Source organism: Apodemus sylvaticus, chromosome 5 (assembly GCF_947179515.1).
Source record: "Apodemus sylvaticus chromosome 5, mApoSyl1.1, whole genome shotgun sequence".
Lineage (NCBI taxonomy): Eukaryota > Metazoa > Chordata > Mammalia > Rodentia > Muridae > Apodemus > Apodemus sylvaticus.
In genome coordinates, this window is record NC_067476.1 from 104,568,421 (window position 1) to 104,592,518 (window position 24,098).

The 24,098-nt window shown below is 41.0% G+C and overlaps 2 protein-coding genes across 4 annotated transcripts in view; both read left to right on the plus strand.

Annotated features, from left to right (window-relative positions):
- Golm2 (golgi membrane protein 2) overlaps positions 1 to 8,761 on the plus strand; it is a 78,787-nt gene extending 70,026 nt beyond the window's left edge. For both annotated transcript variants that reach the window (XM_052183413.1, XM_052183414.1), the window contains one exon: positions 6,282 to 8,761. In XM_052183413.1, coding sequence (XP_052039373.1) covers positions 6,282 to 6,352 — 71 coding nt within the window. In that variant the 3' untranslated portion in view covers positions 6,353 to 8,761. The remainder of the gene's footprint in view (positions 1 to 6,281) is intronic.
- Positions 8,762 to 22,393: 13,632 nt separating this feature from the next.
- Ctdspl2 (CTD small phosphatase like 2) overlaps positions 22,394 to 24,098 on the plus strand; it is a 58,210-nt gene continuing 56,505 nt past the window's right edge. Inside the window, exon 1 of one of the 2 annotated variants that reach the window (XM_052183416.1) lies at positions 22,394 to 22,974. The gene's annotated coding sequence lies outside the window, so the exon portion shown is untranslated. The remainder of the gene's footprint in view (positions 22,975 to 24,098) is intronic. The other variant, XM_052183415.1, reaches the window with a different exon arrangement.

Sequence of the window (24,098 nt, forward strand, 5' to 3'; positions counted from 1 at the left end):
TTTGTACTCAGGACCCAAACAATGCTATTAACTATTACTACTATGCTTTTCTTTGGCTTCTGTTCTGTCACAGCTTGCTTGCTTACACTTTGAAGAGTCTCCCCTTCCTGCACTAAGGATCATTATATAATGTTGAGGTTTTTATTAGAGTAGTTTATTTCATGTATTAATAATTCTTACATTTTGCTTGTCTTAAGCCTGATGATTTTTAATTAGAGAATTTCATTTAATATTTGTATGGGTTTGTGCACAGTGAGTGGTTTATCTTCAGTGACTTATCTCCTTTTCTTGTATCCTTCCCACAGCCATTTCTCATTACCACTTTGCTTTTCCTTTCATAAAACAAATAATAAATCCATTGGTCCTAAGGAATATAAGAGCCTTAGGATATTTCCCGTGAAATGGGGAGGTGTAGTTTTTAATTTTTTTCCCCCCTTAGGATTTCATGTAGCCCAATCCAGCCTCTCATTTGGTACATAGCTGAAGGCTATGATCTCACCCCTCAAGGGCTGGGATTAAAAACATGCCTTCACTTCCAGTTTTCAGTGGTGCTGGGGAATTAACCCAGAGTCTCACATGTGATGGGTGAGCATACCAATAATTAAGATACATCCCCAGGTCTATATTTTTACTTCAGTATTTGCAAGTAAATCTTACTTTGATTGAGAGTTCTTCTTTAATGTTTTCCTTATTCTGGTATCCATTAGAAATGGTGTCAGGAAGTGGACCACTACAAGGATACTCATTACAGAACAGAAATAACAGGGACAGCCATCCCAGTAAAGGGGAATAGACTGGATATACTGACTTTAACAGTGTTTAGAAGACCTAAAGTAATTTTAGACATAATTGTTAAGATTCTTTTTAGATTCATTATTAACTGTTCAAAGAGTAGGGAGGCAGACCTAGCTCCAACTTAACAAGTTAGATTCCAGGAGTTAGTACAGTGTCAGAGTTCACAGAGTTGAGATCATTTTGTCACTGTGCCCACATAATTACACAGCCCAAGCAGACCTTAGAACTGGCAGGTAGGGGTGGGGATGACGACAAAGCCACATATTTGAGTTACAGTTAAAAGAAAGTCTGTGTGCAGTTTTTCATCTAGAAATTTCATTGGAATTGTGTATAACTTAAATACTATAGGAAAATAAAATTTTGATTTCAAAATGCTGGAGGCACATCTTCCCTCAGACTCAGGAAAGAAAAAATGTTTTTCCAAGGTTGGAACCTTATGACCAATAATAAAAACAAACAGACAAACAACCCTGCAGTGTGGCTAGGCATGATGGCCTCCACACGTCACCCCAGCATCCAGGAAGCTGAGATAGGTGACAGAGGAACGCTAGGCTATTCTGACTGAGGAGCCACACCTCTTCTTTCCTTTACAATTCTTCCCTAGAATTTTATGTGTCTTTTGAGTGCATGAATGAATGTCTTTTGTGTGTCTGATGCCAGAAGACAGAAGTGGTATTGTATCTCTTGGAACTGGAGTTCCCATGTAGGTGCAAGGAATTGAACTTGGATCCTCCAGAAGAGCAGCCAGTGCTGTCACTGCTAAACCATCTCACTAGCAGCAAAACCTTGAGAGAAAGAAGTGGGGAAGGACAGACCTCAAGCATTAATAAAGCACAGGTTCTGCTGATTGTGGAAGCAATTTTTTGAGGTGTGGGATATACAGGGTTAGCGACTCTAGCTAAAAGCTAAGATTCTGTTAGTTAAATACATTCTATCAGGATTGTGAAGTGGTAGCTTTGGCCATTAGGGAGCTAAAACATTCTAGCCTTACTCTGTTCTCTGTGATTTTGGACTCAGCACTGTCACCTCCAGTGTTTGCTTATAGAATTAAATAAGACCTCTTTTTCCTGAGTTTATAATAATGACTTTTTTTTTAATTTCAAACTCACAGAGTATTCTAAAAGAAATAATTTATTTGTATTAATATAAAAATTTGAAAAGAATAAATCTGGAAACGTGATAGATGACATATCTCTTAGTTCATTCTTTACTGTTATAAGAAGGTAAAAACTTGGGGCTGGAGAGATGGCTCAGCTGTTCTTGATCTAGGTTGGATGCCCAATATATACATGGTGTTCATAACTATCTGTAACTTTAGTTCCTGGGAACCCAACACCCTCTTTTGGCCTTCAGCCCATGTGGATGATACACAGACAAAATACTCATACACATAAAAACTTTTAAAACTTTTTAAAGATTTGTTATTTTTAATTTTCTGTCTGTCTGCCTGTCTGTCTCTGCCCCACTTTGTGTATGTGTTTGTTTGTGACTCTGTGTTTGTGTGTGTGTGTGTGTGTGTGTGTATCAGATTCCCTGGATCTAGAGTGACAGATAATTGTGGGTGCTGGGAACTGAACTCAGGTCCTCTGGAAGAGCAGCAAGTGCTCTTACTTGGTGAGCCATCTCTCCAGTCCCTAATTAAAACTCTTTTTTAAAAGATGGTAGAAATTTGTAAGTTTCCTTTACTCTTTAAAATCAAAGAAGGTCTTGCCGGGCAGTGGTGGTCCATGCCTTTAATCCCAGCACTTGGGAGGCAGAGGCAGGCAGATTTCTGAGTTGGAGGCCAGCCTGGTCTACAAAGTGAGTTCCAGGACAGCCAGGGCTACAGAGAAACCCTGTCTCGAAAAACAAAACAAAAAAGAAAGAAAAAAAGAAAGGAAGGAAAGGAAAGGAAAGGGGGAAAGGGGGAAAGGGGGAAAGGGGGAAAGGGGGAAAGGGGGAAAGGGAAGGGAAGAAAGAAAGAAAGAAAGAAAGAAAGAAAGAAAGAAAGAAAGAAAGAAAGAAAGAAAGAAAGAAAGAAAGAAAGAAAGAGTCCCAATTTATTTGCTAAATATTAATAAATATTAGCCACTGTCTGCAATGGAAGCTCAGCCAGCATTCCAGTGCTGAAAAGCCTGGATTTGAACCATTTCTCCTTCACTTGCTGACACTGTGAGCTTGTAAATACTAAGGTTTGTGCCATAATTCTCACAACTATAAGACAGAAATATATGTACTTATCTAACAGAAGTTATGTGGACTTATGTTATGACTTGGTATCAGTCCACACAAAACAGACCATGTCATTCTACAAAGCACTGTTAGTGTTTGTTCAATCATTTTTTTAAGTAAAGGAAACTTGAGAATTTGCTCTCTGGATTGCCTCCTTTGAAGGACAGTGTCCTCTGTCCTGTGGGTGATCTGTGACTTTGGGAGCCTTGCTGTCTTAGGAGCTCTTTAGTTGCTAGTCCTTCCTTACATTGTCAGCAAGCTTAGCACTGATGTCACAAATTATGCTTACAGGTTCTGCTGCTTTCTGTAGAAATTAAACACTCAGTTTCTGTATTTATCATCAAAGTGCCAGTTTTATTCTGTCGGGTAGTTATATAAGCTTATAGTTAAGTATAAAGAAGTTGTTGATAGAAACTTGAAATCTGGGTAAAATAACTACACTGAAAACAGGCTAGTTGGTTTAAAAGATGCTCACTGCAATATTCCAAAGTCCTATGGAATTCTTTAAAACAGTGTATCAGCATTGTAATAAAATTGTGCTAAAGAAAGACTGGGCTAGTTAGCTCAGTGGTAGAATGTTTGTCCAGCAAGTGCAGCTCCTGAGGTCAGTCTTTAGCCCCCACAGTGTGCACAGTAAAGAGCATAGATAACGATTGCCAAACCTCCCTTATATTTATAGAGGACTTTGCAACTAGAGACCACAGCTTCATCATTTCACTTTGAGTAGGACAGTTGTTCGTATACTGAGAAGGCGCAGTGCAGGTCCAAAGGATTTAACTAGCTTGTGTGTTAAGTATTTGATCCAGGAGCAGATCCCAGTGTTTTCTATTCCTAGAACCTTTGTTTTCATCTCATTCTGTCTTTGTGTTTAGTCATGCAAAATTTCACAAAATAACATTTTTTCCTGCAGTAAATTCTGTGTTGAATTTCTCAAAATGTTCCATTGCTCCATAGTGATTTTCTTCACTTACTACTGATGTTTTAAAAGATGTGTTTATGGCATAAATTGAAGCTTCATAACTCACATTCTCCAGAGAGCATTCTATAAAAGTGCCCCCCTTTAAAACCAAAGGTGTTTTTTGTTTTAAGTGTGGTTTTGGTGAGGTATTTGGTTGGTTTGTTGGTTTGGTTTGTCTTTTATAAGAAAGTGATTATCATGATTACAAAACACAAATGTGAATATAGTGTAACTTCAGGTTTTACAAATGTTCTAATAGGTCCGGGGTGCATTTTACTATAGAGATATCTGATCATCACACAAGGCCTAGGGGCACAAACCTCTAATCCTGGGTATTCTGTAGGCCGAGTACAGGGGGATTACAAGTTCAAGACCAACCTAGGCAACTTTTAATGAGATGCTATCTCAAAATAAAAAGTAAAAGCAATCTAAGGATGTGGCTCAGTGAGCAGATGGTCAGAACCCTGGGTTTATCCACAGCACAAAAACAGATGAAACAGCAAATGAGCTAACAAGTATAAACTGGCTGAGGATGGAGCCCAGTGGGACGACACTTGACAAGTGTGCAGACAGTCAAGTTCAGGCCTAGCGCCCCTTCAGCAAAAGAAGTGATCAGTATTCAGAATGTGATACAAAATGGTTGTCTGCATTCAAAATAAGAATTTCTGTGCTTTTAATGGGAGTTGTTGAAAGGAAAAAGAAAGTTGGCTTGCTTGGTCATTTTTGAAAGACCAAAATAGCATGTGGACGGGTGAAATAGGAATTGTGTGTTCAAGCCTGAGCTACATAGTGAAATTGTCTCAAATACATACTGTTGTAGGGCAGCTTGGATCTCAGTGTGGGGAGCAGGAGTCAATATGCTTCACATTTATACATTGTATGAAATTCTCCAAGAATTAATAAAAAATTAATTCAATATGATTAAGATTCAAAGATGGACACTAATTTAGATAATAGTCCAGTGTGTAGGACTATTACATCTTGTCAGTAGAACATAAAAAAGCATACCCGTGGAGCCAACATGCTTTTCATTTTCAGTATAGTATTCAGTAAACTATGGGAGATACTAAGAAATAATTAACAAAAGGAAGCATTGCACAAAGCCAACTCCTAATTAAACTTCATTTTTATTTTAAATTTTTACTTATTTTTTGTTTCATGTGTATTGGTGTTTTGCCTTCATGTGTGTCTGTGTGAGAGTGTCCAATCCTTTGGAACTGGAGTTACAATTGTGAGCTGCCAGGTGGGTGCTGGGAATCGAACCTGGTCCTCTGAGGTCTCCAGAAGATAGTGGTGCTCTTAACCACTGAGTCATCTCTCCAGCACCCCCCCCTTCATTCTTATTCTAACAAAATTTTAATCATTTCGAGCAGTTATATATCAAAATTTAGGGGGGGGGATGGTTATTGAGAGATAAACAGAACCTCCAGAATGGCAGCTGACAGATCAGATTATAGCCAGAGAAGGTGAACTGCAAGGCACTCACTAGAGGAATTTACTACAGCTGCTCAGAAGGCTCTGGTAGTCTAGCAGCTATAATTTCTTTTTTTGGTGAAGAGAGCTCTAACTTTTGGTTCATGTGCTCTGTTTAGAAAGTTAAGAGTAAGCTATTTGTAGAGAACTTCATGGAAATGCATATTGGGACTGGGGAGAACTTACATTCTTATTTTCTAATTTTTCTCATGACTAGTGTACATTATAGTTTGAAAAGATGGTGGTGGTTTTTTTGAGTGTCCTCTATAGCTTAGGCTGTTTTGGAACTATGGAGATAGGAATGACCTTAAATTATGACCTCACAGGCACATAAAACCCCCATAAAACCAGCTAAGATGCTGGTTTTTAAGATGATGCACAGCACTAGCTCTTCAGTGCTATGAGTTCCTAACATTTTACTAGTTCTATCTGTTCAACATTTGTCTGTTTCCCCAGTCCTGTCAGAGATGGTCCTTGCTCCGTGTTTAGGTTGGAGATGGTGGTGGTTTTGTTTCTTTGAGATGGGGTTGACCTCAAGTTTTCTATTGGTCCAAGCTGGTCTTGAACTCCTAATCCTTTTGCCTCAGGCTCCCTAGAGCTGGGATTATAGGTATAAGCTACTATATCTAGCTCAGAATATTTGTTAAAATTAAATCTTGCAAAGTAATGATAGACTTTTTTATACTTCAGCCATGCAGCTAAGAAACAGAGCACTGTTTAAAATAACAGATGAGGTATAATGAGAAAAGATTGCTATAAACCTGAAAAACTGGAGACACTTTGAAGCTGGATCTCTGCAGCAACTTTAGAACTCTTTTCTTGATATGTATCATTTTGCTTGCAGATGATGAAGAACGAGAGCTCCAGATGGATCCTGCAGACTACAGCAAGCAGCGCTTCAGTGATGTCCTTTAAGTCTAAGGGATTCCCGAAACCCAAAGTGCTGTGCAGCAGATCATCTCTACTTGTCAATTTTGACTTCTGTTGTAAAGATCAGTTGTATCATTTGTAAAGATACATTGAGATAGGTTTAAGGAAACTTTAATGAAGGAATGTACCAATGTACATATGTGAACTTTTTCATATATTATCAAAGCAGATACTTTTTTTGGTTACGACACAGCTGGGCCAAAAACAGTTAATCTTTGCATTTTAAAGCAAACTAATGTAAATTTCACATTTTATTGAGCCTAATTTTTTTCACAAAGAGACAAACAGGAATAAATGGTTGAACAGGTTATATGCTGCACATAGTATAACCACAATGAGAAATTATTCAGCTGAAAAGTTGAATCTACACTAATACATTTTTGTTACCCCATAGGTGTCCTCTACTACCCCTCATGTAACACTCTTGAAGAACACTCATGTTACACAGAAGTGGGGAGGCTGGGTGCCAAACAATGGGCAAATGTACAGAATGGCCTCCTACTCCATTTGTCTTACGTGGGCGCTGATGTGATTGGGCTGAGGCCTGATGAGAGCCTAGGTCATCATTACCATATTTATCAGTTGTTCCTTACTTGGTTCTTGAAGTTGTGGAATGCATGGTTGACAATGTATTTTTATTTTATTTTTCAAAAATACCAGAACTGTTTAACTCTGGTCAGCACTGGCTAAATTTTTTTATATTTTCAGAGTTCAACCTGGTAAATATATTTACCAGTTAAGTGTCAGATCCTGAGAGAGGCTAAATCCACTTTGAAATGAGTCTATAATCAGTACAGCAAAGCTTTTCTGGTAGTTTTAATGATCGTATTTGATTAGACTTTTCCAGAACTACTAAGTAAGGGATTTTAACAGGTTTTTATTAATGAACAGATGAATAGAAGTACCGTGAAGTCCACAGCTGTTTTACCGAAATAGCTGAAAACTTTGTAATAAAAATGAGTATTTGTAATTAATGTTAGTTAAGAACCCACCAAGCTCATTTGCTAGACTTATTTTCAGTGTATTGTGTCTTTTGACATTATTCATTAGGATATATAAGCTAGCTAATCCTTGTTTACTGATTTCAAGCACTTTTAATTTTTTTGTGTTTCCTAAAAATTAAAGGTGTTGATCATAAGGGGAAAATGTAAAGCTGCTAATCCCAAGGCAATTATCCCCATTTTTTTTAAAGAAGGGCTGCTATTAAAATTACACATAAACATGAAATACTGGAGAGTGACTGTAGCTCGGATGTGAGAGGCCTGGGTTTGAGTCCAACACTGAAAAACAGCAAACAAGTAAGTAGACATGAAAAGTCCCCACACTAATACTCTAATCGAAATACTAACAGAAGTGTTGTTCACCTGCTGAGATCTGAAGTTCTTACAGTTCAGTCCAAAGTTATTTAATGGCCAGGAAAAGATGAAATAATTTATTAAAATTAGTTTTTCTATAATATATACTATATCAAATTATAAACCATTGGTAAACCACTAGACATGTATCACATCTGCAATCCTAGTGTTGAGGAAACAGAAACAGGTGTGTCCCTGAGGCTCACTGAATAGCCATCCTGGCTTAATTAGGAAGTTCCAGGTCCCAGTAAGGAACAGTGTTCCTGAGGGACTCTCCCCAGCCCACCCCACACCCACATAAACAGGTTGCCCCTTTAGCTTCCACATGTACTCATGAATACCTGCACCTCCATGTGTATACATGTAACTGCACGAGTGTGGGCAGGGGGGCGGTGCATGTGTGTGTGTGCGCGTACATACACACACACACACACAACCTATACACACACGCACGCACAAACTAAACAGTTCATGCTTTTATTATCAGTAAAGTTAGGCCTCTGCTGTAAAAAGTGTGATTCACATTAAAATGCAGTCAAAGGGGAGTAATACACAACCAAGGGCATTAGCAAAGGGAGTGAGCCTTCACATACCTAGTGATGCTCCCTCCATACTTGGTACTGTAGAACTGTACAGACGAAATCATAAGGATGCTTGCGGGTTCCATTGTCATAAAACAGTCACTTGATTTTATGGTACCTGTCTATCTATATATGATAAAAACTTCAATTATCAGCCTAGACATTTTATAAACTGAGGAATCTTGGACCAATTGATAATATTTCTGACTGTATTAACATTTTAGTGCTATAAAATACTATGTGGGTCTCTTTAAATTGTGACATTCTACAGTCTGAATTAGACATGCTATTTTGCTTGGTTTACATTGTTTTACTTCTGCCTTAAGATTTAGGGATTTTTTTTTTCGTTTTATTTTAATATATTTTTGCCCTGAATTAAGTGTTAATTTGAAGAGAACTCTGCTTTTTAAAAAAATCATCACTTTCTGGGTTCTAATAAATTAAAAGTTAAACTTGTTTCACAGTTTTGATTATATATAAAATTACATGAATATAAACATTTACATCTTGACATTGAAATTTGAATAAATGTTATTCATTTTAGGTTAAACTGGAGTAGAAGACTAGGGTTGTTTACTCTAGAGCCAGCTTATTCTGCAAAGGTTGAAAGTCTTTTGTGTCCTTAGCATTAGTTGTAGGTAGTGAGATATGTAAGTAAAATAGACCTTACATTAAAATGTAAGCAGCCAGCATGAAGTGGATAGATATAAAATGGAGAAATGGGAAAAAAGGGGTGGGGTGATCTAAGCCTGGGGAGGAGAGATAATGTCACTAAGTACACTTAAGACAGACAGACCCTCGGCCTGATTTGGGCTTTTGAAACCTCAAAGCCCACCCCTAGTGACATACTTCCTCCAGCAGAGCCATACCTAATAATTACACTATGGCGACTAAGCATCCAAATCTATGAGCCTATGGAGGCCGTTCTCATTCAAACCACCACACAGGTGTGTGTGTGTGTGTACACACGCAAAGAGTTAGGTAGAGACGGAGGCAGAGAGTGTTAAAAGAACTTACACTACTTTGGGCAATAATGCTTCCTGAAAGAATCATTGACTACCTAACAAAACTCCAGTATCATGCCTGAGAAACTCCCTCTCAAGCAGTTGAGTAACAGACTCCAAGAGACACAAAAGAATATAAGCTGCTGCTATTGCCCTGGTTGTCTCTCATTGCTGAAGACATGATACACTTCAGAGAGAACTTGGAGTAATGCAACTGGAACTGATTTGGATTCTTCTGAGAAGTTGTTCTCATAGGATCTGTAGCATCGGGTACTCCTACTCAGCTATAAAGTCTGTGAACCACAGCAATAATCACTGGACCAGCAACAGATCTACATTGTTAAAATAATAACATATATCTTGGGGTTCACCATCAGCTTTCTAATCCCGAAGGCTTGCTCAACAGGAGCGAAATCATGCCTGGTACTGTGAACCTAGCCAGTTACCTGTGACTGAACAAGTCACAGACCTAAGAGAAAAACCTACTAACACTCCCGAAAACTCTAATTCCTAATTGCACCCCAAATACTTATCCTTACACCCTCAGATGAGTTTATGATCAAAAGTAGCTTCTGTCTGCAGCAGGAAACCATTACAGAAAGTCACAGCTATTCAAATGCAGAGAACAAAATACAGCCACAATATAGACATCCACAACACAACTGCATTTGAAGCTCAGGAAATATCTCTGAAGAGGGAACAGAAAGACTGTGAGAGTCAGAGGACCAGAATGTCTGCTCTGAGTTATGTCAGGGAGCCACACCCATGAAATCTCAACCATGTGGCTGCCTAAACAAGACCTGAACAACAGACGAGTCAAGGCTTCAAGTGGAGGTATAGGAACACCCACCTAGCCATAAAACTTTCCACCTTCAGTTTGTCCTGCACCGAATGTTCTGGTACCAGAGGCTAGGAGGATTGTCACCAAAATGACCAGTGAGACTTCATTCAACAACTGATGGATGTAGATGCAGAAATTCACAGCCAAACATCAGGTGGAGCTCAGGTTGTCCAGTGGAGAACCAGGAGGAAGGATCTGAGGAACCAGAGGGGTCAGGGACACATCACTAGGACACTACCCACAGACTCACTGGGACTTGGAGGGACTCAGGGAGACTGTACAGGTCTGACGTAGGTCCTCTGCATATATGTTATGGCTGGGTTGCCTGGTGTTCATACGGGAATCCTACCAGTGGGATGGGGTGCTGCCCTGACTCTCTTGTCTACTTGTGGGACCATTTTCTTCCTACTAGGTTGTCTCATCCAGCCTTGATGTGATGGTATGTGGCTAGTCTAATTGTAGCTGGTTATGCTGTGTTTGGTTGACATCCATAGGAGGCCTGCTCTTTACTGAGGGGCAGTCTGGGAGTTGAATCTGGGGGAGAAAGGAGATAGGGGAGACTGATCAGGTAATATGTGAGAATTTTTTAAAAAGACCTGAATAGTAATGATTGATATTCTAATGCAGATGGGAGAACTCTCATGGGATGCTACCCCTAGATAAAGAACTATAAGCAGTTAACAACTGCTATGGATGGGAGAAATAGTGATCCCCAGGGATAGTCACCCTGTAACTAACTCCCCAGTACTAAGTTGGCAACTCCAGAAATATGAGGCAACACTGAACTGACTCTGTAGGTGATTTTTATATGTGTATTCATTTATATCTCTATGTAACAATAATGGTTAAAGAGGAGGTCCTGTGGATTTGGGAGGAAATAGAGATTATATGGGAGGGGTAGAAGGGAGGAATGATGTAATTATAATTAAAATTTGTAAAATAAAGATAAATTTAAAAAATTACTAAAAGGTCAGCACTCAGGAGGCAGAGGCAGGTGGATCTCTGTGAGTTTGAGGCCAGCCTGGTTTACATAGTGAGTTCCAGGACAGCCAAGGCTATAGAACAGACCCTGCCTCAAAACAAAAGTCCAACTAGAAAAGAGGACAGCAAGATAGCAGGGAAATGCTCAGCAGTGCCAGCCTAACATCAGAATTTAATCTCTGGAAACCATGTAGAAGGAGAAGTAACCACAAATTTGTTCTCTGACATAACACACACACAGAGAGAGAGAGAGAGAGAGAGAGAGAGAGAGAGAGAGAGAGAGAGAGAGAGAGAGAGTTTTAAAATTTATTTTTAAAAGTTCAACTGAGCTGGGCGGTGGTGGTGCACGCCCGTAATCCCAGCACTTGGGAGGCAGAGGCAGGCAGGTCAGCCTGGTCGAGGCCAGCCTGGTCTGGTCTACAGAGTTTAACTGGTCTGAAGAGATGGCTGTAAAGTTACTTTCTGTGCAAGCATGAGGACATGAGTTCAGATTCCCAATACCTACATGTAAATGCCATGTGCGGTAGCACCTGTCTGAAATCCCAGCACCGGGGAAGTAATGACAGACCCTAGAGCTCACTGGCCAGCCAGCCTAGCAGAATCTAGATTCATGAATCTATGAATGATTAAGTGAGAGACCCTGTGCTGAAAATAAGATGGAGAGTGATTAAAGAAGACCCCAGATATTGACCTCTGACCTCTACATGCACACATATGTGCATACATCAAGACATGTGTATGTCAGGTCATGGTCCAAAATTCCAAGGTTCCAAAGCTTTTATTCAGGACCGTCCAGTCATATAACTGGTGTCTTGAGTAGGGACTAGACTCTCACAAATCAATCACTAAGAAGATGCCTCCCAGCCCAGCTTGCTTACAGCCTGGTCTTCTGCCTCTCAGGTGACTATAGATTGTGTCAAGTTGACATAAAACCAGCCAGCATAGCTGGAGTGTAATGAGCAGGGGAAGAAAATGGCCCATAAATAGTGTAGAACATCAAAGACATATTTTAAGTAAAATGCAAATATAAGCTGGAGAGATGGCTCAGAGGTTAAGACCAATGGCTGTTCTTCCAAGTGGTCGTGAGTTCAATTCCCAGCTACAATTATCTATAGTGAGATCTGGTGCCCTCATCTGGAATGCAGGTATATATGTAGACTGAATACTGTGTACATAAAAAAATAAACCTTAAAAAATGCAAATATAACTAAAAATAATTTGTGAAATATATATGTATATATATACATATATACACACACATACACACTATATGTATACACTATATAAACACACTTTATATATATAAAGATTGCCAGGCAGTGGTGGTGCATGCCTTTAATTCCAGCACTTGGCAGAGGCAGGTGGATTTCTGAGCTCAAGGCCAGCCTGGTCTACAGAGTGAGTTCCAGGACAGCCAGGGCTACACAGAGAAACCCTGTCTTGAAAAACTGAAAAAAAAAAATTAAGGTTATGTGGGACTGGGAACATGGTAGGTAGAATGCTTGCCTAGCACTCATTCAAGGTTAGAAAAATCCAGGAAGTCAGTTTCCTTTCCCAGCACCATATAAACTGGGTGTGGGGATATATGCGTAAAATCCCAGCACTTGGGAGGTAGAAGCTAGAGAATCAGCAGTTGAAGCTCACTACATAGTGACTTCAAGGCCAGTTTGGTATACATAGGACCCTGTCTCCAAAGAATAGGAAAAGTATTTCTCCAAAAGAAAAATATATGTGGGGGCTGGAGAGATGGCTCAGTGGTTGAGAGCACTGACTGCTCTTCCAGAGGACCTGAGTTCAATTCCCAACAACCACATGGTGGCTCACAACCATCCGTAATGAGAGCTGACTCCCTCTTCTGGTGTGTCTGAAGACAGCGACAGTGTACTCACATGCATAAAATAAATCAAGTCTTTTTTTTTTAAAAAAAAAGAAAAATAGATGTGTACCCACCTGCTCATTTGTATGATCATGTAACAAAATCTGCTATGAGAACAGAGAGTACATACCCATAGTCTCAGCATTTGGGAGGCTGAGGTAATGGAAACTCAAGCTCAAGGCCAAATGGGTTATATAGTTTCAGGCCCTCCTGACATAGAACGAAACCTTGTCTTAACCAAATTAAACGTGTAATGGAAGTGTTATTTCCAGGATGGGTGACTCTGGAAACTTCTGTTCCTTAGCTGGCCCTGTGGCTCCAAGGAGGTGGCCACTGGAGAAATCCCAACAAATTGGGTCTAGCCATGGAAAATAATGTTGAAAGGCAGCAAAGAAATGTATTTGCCAGGGAGTGATGCTACATGCCTTTAGTCCCAGCACTTGGGAGGCAGATCTCTGAGTTCAAGGCCAGCCTGGTTTATACAGTGAGTTCCAGGACAAAGTGGCATTTAGAAAGACCCTATCTCAAAACAAAACAAATAAGTAAAATGGAGAAAGGGAAGGAAGTAGAAAGGAAGGAAGAATGGATGGCCATTTGTCCTTGAGAGCTAACAGCATGTTCTTTTGGGAGTGTCTATTCTCCCTGCTCTGATACACCTAGACATCAAGCCCTTGGTAATATTGTCAGAGGAAACAGTGGGGAGATTAAATCCTACCAAGTTATGACTTTAAAAAAAACTCTTGGAACTCTGTAGATAAAAGTAGAGAAGGTAGTTAGCTCATTTGGCCCCTAATGGGGTCTTGCCTTCCTCCCCACCCCCTCTTTAGGTGACTAGCTATATAAACAAAATATAATTTATCCATGCTCCCTTCTTAAATAAAGGGCTGTGGGTGGTGGTGTGCATGCTTATAATTTTAGTATTCAGGAAGCAGAGGCAGTTTGAGTCCAGCCTGGCCTACATAGTTAATTCCAAAAGCTACAAAGTAAGACCCTGTCTCCAATAAAAAATACTCACACATATAATTTAAAAGTATTTAAGTAATTTTGTTTAAAAAATGAGAGATTTTTTTTTAAAAATGGAGAGATGGCTCAGCAGTTAAGAACACTGGATGCCTTTCCAGAGTACCAGCACCTACATGATAGCTTTCAGCTGTCTATGATGGGATCTGATGTCCTCTTCTGGTGTACAAACATGCATGCAGATAAAGCATTCAAATACATAGAATACATAATAAAAATCATTGAGCTTAGCACAGTGAGTGACATATACCTTTAAGCCCAGAATTTAGAAAGTGGAAGCAGTGGGATCAGGAGAGAGAGGTCAACCTTGGCTGCATGATGAATTAAAGGCCAGTCTGTCACTCAAGAAACCCTATCAAAAAAGCAAAGTGAACCAGGCATTCCACAACTGGGAGGTAGAGGCAGGAGGATCTCTAAGTCTGAGACCACTGTGGTCTATATAGCAAAACATTTTGCTACATATAAGCAAAATATTTGGAGACAAACTCCTATAGCCTAACATGATACTGAAGTTCCTAGTAGCTGAATCCTGATCCTTCTGCTCCCCCCCCTCCAAATGCTGGGCTTACAGAAGTGTGCCAGCTCACCACAGCACACCACAGTTTACACAGAGCTGGACATTAAACCCTATGCCCTAGGCTTTAGTCATTTTTAATAGGGTTCTCTAGAGAGGCATAATAAGGGAAATGTATGTATAATTTAATATATACATAATACATTAAGAAACTATTAAATTAACATTTTTAAAACATAGCAACAGTTGGGTCACACTTGAGAGGCTGAAAATATAAGAGCTTCTTGGTCTCTGTGGCTCTGCAGTTGGAACTGCCCCTCTGGGGCTCTCAGGCTAGAGAGGTCGATAGCTGGGTTGTCAAGGGTGAGTGTCTCAGTAGTTCCAACCTGGAATGGAAGACTTGAAAGGTTCCTGGAGAGCCATGGATCCTTAGTCACTGATGGAAACCTAGCAGTGCTGGTTCTGACACCAGCAAAGCCAGCAGCAGCAGCAGGACAAACCAACTTAGCAACAAGTGGGAATGCCCAGTGAGCAGAATAACTGCCACACCCTTAAAGTGGCTGAGAGTGGGTCTTCTCACATCAATTAAGGCAACCAGGACAGTTCTTCAGTTTTAATTTGTGGTGAGCTGATGTTAAAACCAGTTTATCATAGGATGCTGCTCCTGAGCTACATCACTAGCCTTTTAAACCATAACAGTAACAAAAGTGGATAACATACAGACTAGAGTTTTTGTTTTTGTTTTTGTAAATAGTGGGTTGAATCCTCTGGATATGGAACTGGCTGATATATTGAAGTCCAGCTGGATTCCACCAGGGGTGGAAGAAAAGCTGCCTTTACCAACATCTAGAACACTGAGTAATAAATGGATGAAAGAAATTTTAGTTAATATATCAAATGATTCAACTAAAAAGTAAATATTTCTTACATAGGTTAAGTAAGCTGAAGAGAAAGTAGAGTTCAGTTTTTTTCTTTTTTACATCATAGATTATTACTACATATTCTAGTGAGTTGTGGAGGTGGGACCAAATCTAAATACAGAATTTGTTTTCTGTGCACCTATGCACATAGCTGAACTTTTGAGGTCATCTGTTTGTTGACGGTCAACTATGGAATCATGGACTTTTGGTGTTAGTGTAGATCCAAAGGTTTTGGATATCTGAAGCAATTTGTATTTTTTTTTTAAATTTAGGTACTGAGTTAATTTTCTGTTGCTGCAATAAATACTGAGTAAAGGCAGATTAAGGGGTAAATTAAACTTGTTACCATGATGGTGAAAACAGCAGGACTGAGAAGATGGCTGATCACATTTCAACCTGATCATATTTCAACCACACATAGGATGCAGAGAGAGCAGGAAGGAAATGGGGTAGGACTATAATCCCAGTGACTGCACCTCCCCAAATATTACTACCAACTGGCAACCAAGTGTTGAAAAACATGAACCTATTGGGGGCATTCTTATTTAAGCCATAACAGGGACCGTCTATTTGTACCACAGAATAATAATCTGAGATAATTATTACATTATTTTGTGATTATGTCATTTCCCCCTCCCACAGAAATCTTTTTTCAAAAAGATTTATTTTATGTATATGAGTACACCTTAGCTGTCTTCAGACACACCAAAAGAGGGCATCCGATCCTATTACGATTGTTGTGAGCCACCATGTGGTTGCTGGGAATTGAACTCTGTAAGAACAGTCAGTGCTCTTAACTGCAGAGCCATCTCTTCAGCCCCAGAAACCTTCTTTTTAACTGAGTAATGAATGATGGCACAAGTCTATAATCTCAGCCCCTGTAAAAATATAAGCATATGGGTCAGAAGTTCAAGTTCACCCTCAGCTATAGATGGAGTTTGAAACTAGATTGAATTACAGAGACACTGTCCTGAACCTCTCATAGCTTGCCCTCAAAAAGTTAAGCTGGACAGTAATGTCGCACACCTTTAATCTCAGTACGTGGGAGGCAGAGACAGGAGGATCTCTGTGAATTGGAGACCAGCCTGACCCACAGAGTTCTAGGACAGCCAAGATTGCACAGAGAAACCCTGCTTTAAAAAACAAAATAAAAACTAAGGAAAAAAAAAAAAAACCCCAAACCAATGCTTCATGTGCTTTAGTTATGGTTTGGCTCAGCCCTAGCACATATTTTTAATCCAAGAGCTTTCTGTTTATTGAAAACAAGATTAAATAGTCAACCATAGGTCAAGAGGCAGAGCACGCAATCAGTTGACAAGGAATGAACATAAAATCAAAGAATAAAAGGAAGTGAGGAGGGCCTATAGACACAGGAAGTAGAAAGGAGGAACAGTCACAGTCAATTTAGAGGGATTTTTTTTTTTTTTTTTTTTTTTTTTTTTTTTTTTTTTTTGGAGATAGGGTTTCTCTGTGTAGCCCTGGCTGTCCTGGAACTCACTCTGTAGACCAGGCTGGCCTCAAACTCAGAAATCTGCCTGCCTCTGCCTCCCAAGTGCTGGGATTAAAGGCGTGAGCCACCACTGCCTGGCAATTTGGAGGGTTGTTTTTTTTTTTTAATTTTTATTTTCTATATTCTTTGTTTACATTCAGGCCCAAAAGAGACATCAGTTGAGGAAGTAGGCCAGCTGGGTATTTTCTCTACCTCTCTGAGCTAGTAGACTTCTACCCAGCATCTGGCTCATGAGTCTTCATTTGGTAAAACCTGGGGTATTAACATTTTGGCACTCCAACTTGTGGCACAATCCCACAGGTCAGAGAAACCATTCCAGCTGTAGACAAACTGAGAGCCATCAGATTTGAAAACAATGTAACGTGAAAAATGTTGAAAAATGCTGTACAAGAAAAATTAGCCATAATACAAAGGCTTGAGAGACAAGAGGCAGAAATTAAGAGAACAGGAAATGCTTAACTGTGATCCCATGGTACCTAATGAAATTGAGGACCAAGACAGCCAGCCAATTAACGATGGTAAGAAGCCCAGCTCCCTGGCAAGGAGCTGGGCATGGAATGAGAATGCCTGAAGGTCTCATTCATGTGTGAATTCATAAAGTTCTAATTGTAACTTGATAAACAGTAAATGGCAATAAGATTTCCTGAAAGACTGAACAGTTGGAAAAAAAATGCTCAATTAGATCAACCTGTATTAATGATGTCTTAACATAAGAATGGAATGTGGGGGATGTGTTAAGTTGCCTATGAATGACTATGGATGCCATCAAAATAAAGATCTGAGCAAGAGAAGCTTCCACATGAAAGGCACAACTGAAGGAGGAGACACAAAAAGCAACACAGATGACACAGAAAGATGGCTCTCCTCACACCCCACACATGGTGACAGCTAAACAAACCAGCTGAAGGACAAATCATTTCTTTGACTGGCAGACTGAAAACCTTGATGCTGAAATACACATTTACTAAAGGACAGATGATCAGTACTGCAGTTATGAAGGATTGTCACAGCCATGAATCTTCATAAGGTCTTTGGGCTGTTAAATTTGTGGGATTGATAATTGTTTCTGTTGTAGAAAGTTGAACTGTACTGGCAGTGGTGGCGCACGCCTGTAATCCCAGCATTTGGAAGGCAGAGGCAGGTGGATTTCTGAGTTCGAGGCCAGCCTGGTCTACAGAGTGAGTTCCAGGACAGCCAGGGCTATACAGAGAAACCCTGTCTCGAAAAAACCAAATTAAAAAAATCCATAAAAACAAAATACCCAAAAAAACCAAAAATTAAAAATAAAAAAATAAAGTTGAACTGTGTACAATTTTTGCTTAGGCAAAAAGGAGGAAATGTTGCAGGATATTTGATCACAGTGTGAAACTTGAGATTGTGTTATTTACTGAAAAAAATGTTTCTTATTGTGGTGTGGCTCAGCCCTGAGTATATACCTTTAATCCCTCTGGCTGGAATACAGATACACCCTTAGCACATATCTTTAATTCCAAATAATGAAGGTAAAGTTAGTTTGTAGAAGAAAGCGCCCATGTTTGAAAGTGATGTCTAATTGAGTGGCAGACAAACTGATGAATCAGAGGAAGATCTGACAGAACAGGATCTGCCCAACTCATGAGGAAAGAGGCAACATAAGAGAGAGCAGCACAAAACGGAGAAGAGGCAGTTTACCAGAACAGCTGGACAGGTTGCAAAGAGACAAAGCTAGGCACGGGTAAAGATGGACCAAGCCAGACAATTAGTACATGTCACAGTTGGTATGAGGCCAAGCAGAGCAATTCAGAGGCTGAGAAAGAATCCAGATTGAATCAGTTTTGAGCCTGAACAGCTGAGTTGACCAGTCTGCAAATTCAGAAAGAACTAGAAAGGGTGAGCTTATTCAGCAGTAAATCTCAGAGGCTGAAAACATTCTAGGCCAAAATTAGATTGTACAGAGGCTAGAAGCTTCTAGGATGAGGCCACAGTTAGCAGACTGAGATACCAACTCCACCAGGTGAAGAAAGGTTACTGTTACTTCTTCCCTCCCTTCTCCCCCCTTGACAAGTTGCTCCAACATGGCCTTGAACTCTTTCTCAGCCTGCCAAATAGGTCAGAGTTCAGGTATGCAACTATACCCAGTCAACATTTTTAGACTTTTAATCTAAAATCTTGGACTGGGTTTTTATTTTTCGAGATAGGGTCTCCCTGTGTCAGAGCTGTCCTGGAACTATGTACACCAGGCTGGCCTCGAACTCACAATGCACACCTCCTTCTGCCTCCTGAGTGCTGGGACTAAAGGCCTCTGCACCCAAGCTTGATGACATTTACAAGTTCCATAATAATAAGAAAAGCACCTTGCTGAGTGCTTGATGTATACTCTCATTTGAATGAGATCATAGATAAATCATCTCATCTAACAGCCTTTAGATGTGTCCTTTATCCTAGGGTATGGATAGAACACCTTTAATTTTAAAGTGAAATTTATATTTAGACATAATTCATTTTGCTAATGAGGGTGTGGAGGTAGTACAAGTAGACCAGAGAGTAAATACGTGATTAGGTGAAAAGCAAAAAATGTACTCTTCTTTGGTGGAAACGGGTTTAGAAGTAAGTACACCTGTGACCCAGCACGTGGACGGTGAGGCACTCTTGTATCCATAGTGAGTTTGAGGCCAGTCTTGGAAACATAAAACACTGCCTCAAAACAAAACAAAAAACATTCCCCCAAAATCCCAAAACAAACAAAAAAACTGAAAAAGTTCATAAATTGTAAAAACATTTGAGCTTACAAACTGCAACTTTTCTGTAGCAAATCTAAATTTTTTTTTTCAGTTTTTTTCGAGACAGGGTTTCTCTGTATAGCCCTGGCTCACCTGGAACTCACTCTGTAGACCAGGCTAGCCTCAAACTCAGAAATCTACCTGACTCTGCCTCCCAAGTGCTGGGATTAAAGGCGTGTGCCACTACTGCCTAGACTAACACTCTTTTTAAAAAAAAATATTAACTCATTTCCTCATTTTTATTTCATGTGCATTAGTATTTTGCCCGCATGTATGTCTGTGTGAGGGTGTTGGATCCCCTGGAAATGGAGTTACAATTTTGAACTGCCATGTGGGTGCTGGGAATTGAACTCATGTCCTCTGGAAGAGCAGCCAGTGCTATTAACTGCTGAGCCACCTCTAGCCATAATTCTGATAATCTTAACACTATTAGAGATTGCATAATAGACACAAAGGGTCTTTACCCCAACTGTATTTCTTTAATTAAAATTGTGTGTGGCATCTATGTGTACTGCAAGTGTGTGCAGACACCTCTTGATGCCAGAGGTGTCAGATCTCCTGAAGCTGCAGCTATAGCTGCCATGTGGGTGCTGAGAATTCAACTTGGTGGCCCTTAACAGTAGCCAGGGCTCTTCTCCAGAACCATAAACATATTTTTAAATAAAAAGTCAATTATTCCAAAGTTATTTCAAATGTGCATCATTCTAAAATTTAAATGAAACATGTCATTTACAGACTCTTAAGTGTGGGTTTGTTTTTTTTTTTTAAGTTCTTCCAGAGTTCCGAGATCCAGCGCCCTCTTCTGGCCTCCTATGGCACCAGATGTGGGTATACATGTAAGTAAAACACTCATACACATAAAAACAAAAAAAGGTTTTCGGGGCGAGAGATCGCTAATGTGCGGTTCTGAGAGGCCTAATGATCCCAGTGTCATCTCTGAATTACACAAGGTGGCACGAGAGAACCACAGAACTGTCTTCTGACCTTCATATTTGACATGTGGGTGCCTACACCATGAAATAAAAATGTATATAAAACAATTTTAGTACTCAGAGGAGATAATTGCTGGGTTTACATTCTATAACTCCATCATACACACTATAATATTTTTTGCCTTTCAGGAACCTATGATTATATAGACTCTCAATTTGTTCTGTGCTCTGTATACCAATGGCTTTCAATATTTTATTCAAATATTTTTTTACCTTTTCTTTCTCTCTTTTCTTTCAGAGCTAGGTTCTTGTTGCCGGCCCGGGCCGTTTGGAACTTTTTTTGTTTGGTTGGTTGTTTTTTTCGTGACAGGGTCTCTCCGTGTAGCCCTGGTTGTCCTGGAACTCTCTGTAGACCAGGCTGGCCTCGAACTCAGAAATCTGCCTGCTTCTGCATCCCAAGTGCTGGGATTACAGGCGTGCGACAACACTACCCGGCTCTTTGGAACTTTTTAATCCCCTGTCTCAGTAATCCAGAGCTTTATGATTACTTGGCAGGTCTCACCATGCCCAGAATGAAACCAATTTTGTGCTGAGAAGATTTAAATTGCAAAAGGACTCAGCTCTGACAGGATCTTGACAACCCACCTGCTCCACATTTTGAAGGAGAAACAATATTTACAAGAGCACTCCACACTTCTGCATTTACCTTTCTGCCTCACCTGCTATTGTTCGGCCATTCCCCCTCCCTCCTCTTTTTCTACAGATAGTGGCTCAACAGGATTCTGTCTTGGGATTTTCCTTTGTTTCCTTTTTCTAAGAACACAACTTTTACAAAGTCAACTCCCCATTTATACTTCACTTAGGAAAAGTCTTATGAAAACTCCCCAGACCCCGTCGCTGACATAATCACATGCTATCCTACTAAGCGTATTACTAGTATCACGTCTATAATTCACCTTATCACATCCTTACCAGTCTTCTTTGGTGGACTGTTAACTCTGGGAATGCAGTGACTGCTTTTCCTAATTCAGTTATATCCTTTTTACACAGCCTGTTTTCAATCAACATTCCTTATAGAATGAGAACAACCTGGAATTTCAGTCAAAAGCGCTATCTAGACCAGTGTTTCTCAACCCGTAGGTTGCAACCCTCAAGAGGTTAAACCTCAGGTTGACTAAGATCATGGGAAAACAGATACTTACATTCTGATTCACAACAGTAGCAAAATTACAGATATGAAGTAGCAACAAAGATAATTTTACGGTTGGTGGGGTCACCATACATGAGGAACTGTATTAAAGCGTCGCAGCATCAAGAAGGTTAAGAACCATCTAGTCTAGATCGAGCCCACAGTCGTGCGTGAAAACCTATTTGAAAGACTCGAGTTTTAAGCGTACAGGATCACCGCCCACATCGCGAGGAACGGAAGGGTAAGAGTCTCTTTCACACGTCCAAGAACAACAGAGGTTCCCGCTAGGAAAGTGAGCTAGAAAGAGACTCTCGGGGACCCTCCGCGAACCTCCGAAAGCACCAGGAGCAGGCTGGGTCCGGTCTTGGGGAACGCCAGGCACTGGCTTCGGCTCCAGCGCGCCAAGCCGTTAGCACCGCCCCTTCCCGTCGGCTCCACCCGCTGCCGCCTAGTCGCTAACCAAGGCCGCCGGGTGCGCGGCGCGTTCTTAAACCCCGCCTCCCGGGCCAGGGCGCGCTCTCCGTGTCGCCCGACCCTAGGCGGTTCCGTTAGCGGCGGGAGGGAAAACCGCCCCCGGTGTCTCCGCCTCCGCTGCTAACGCTTTCCTCCCTACTCCCCCTGCGACCACCCCGCAGCCCGCTACGGAGGCCCCCGAAGTACAAACGTCCCCCACGCTCCGAGCCCCCTCGGAGCCTGCGTCCAGTCTAATTCCCGGGGCCCTAAGGCCCTGTGCTCATTTTTTATTGTTTTTTGGTTTTTGTTTTTCTTTTGGTCAGGAATTCGCACGAGTGAGTTCCCAGAGGCGGCAGAAACTTCAGCCTCTACACAGAAGTAAAAGTTGGTTCCCCCTCCCCCGCTGCCGGCCAGGCCTCCCGCATTCCTTCCCTCCCGCCTCTCCGGATAGTGGCGGGCGGGGGAGGAGGAAGCCAGGGCGCCTGCGCGGAGAGGCCGCTTTCCATCCGGGTCCCTGTCCGTGCGGTGCAGCAGGTCGGTAGGCGGGAAATGGCGACTGGCTGAAGGAGCTGGTTCTGTTGCTGCTGAGGGACAAGCGGGAAAGACACCACCTATTGCGCAGTCGGGACCATCGCCGGAGCCCGAGGACACTTTTCTGTCGTCACAGTGAAGGTAATTCCCTTGGCCCAGACGCTGCCGTTGCTCCGAAGCTCAGTCCTCTCCCAGGGCCGTCTGCCGGGATCTCCTCCCCTTCTCAAGCCGAGCCTTGAGCGGTTCCAGCACGTCCGTAGGCATGCACTGTTGGCGCCTTGTACGTCCACTGTGTGGAAGCTGCTCTGGCTTGGACTTTCCCCGGGGAACGGCAAGGGAGCTCACTTCCCGCCAGCTTCAGCTCTTAGGCTGCGGCCTGTGTTGTGATTTCTGGGGTTAGATTTCACTTTGCTACCCGCCCCCAACCCCACCTCACGTTCCTAGTCTCTGACCCCGCGGACCTTATAGCTAATTAAGTTAGATTGCCTTTTCGAACCTTCTTGTGGGCCCACGTAATGTTTTCGATATCTCATTCTTGTAGGGTGCATTAGGGGGGCGTTGCTCTCTCTACTTGAGCTCTTACAAACATCCTTTGAGAAACTGGGAGGAGGTTCTTGGAACTTCTGTCCGTCTTCTGTACTGGTAAAATGTTGAGTTGACATTACTACTTTGTAAAATCAAGTGTGGTAGTAAAACCCAGCGTATGTAGGAGGCCTCTGATTTCCATAGTGATTAGTTAAGGGTGAATCTTAATTATATTTAACGTGCTGTTTACTTCGGATATGTCCGTGTGAGTTTACTTTTGCGTTCTTGACCAGGATTCTGTGATAAATAATTGCAAAAGTAAATGGTGTTTATTTACTTCTCGCCCTAGTGGTAGCTGAATGTGTGAATGATGTTAAGCACTTTAAGCGTACCTCAGGGAAACCTACTGAGATATTGCTGGGAAACTACCCTAAGCTCCTGAGATGACTATCCTTAGAAGATGTTACTCCAAGGCAGGAATTTTATCTTTTTCATGCTACTAAGACAATACCAAGATTACGTTTACATTCATATACAAATTAGTACCTTGAAATGATAGGCTTATCTATATAATTTTTAGATTGTAGATTGCATATTATTTTGATTCATGAAATGCCAAGTTACACATTTGTGTTTGTGGTCCAGCAATTATCTCTATAAAAGCCATGAAACATGAAACAGCATGTGGAAGCTATTTTTTTACTTTTTTTTTTTTTTTTAATAGTCCCTCAATTTTTTCA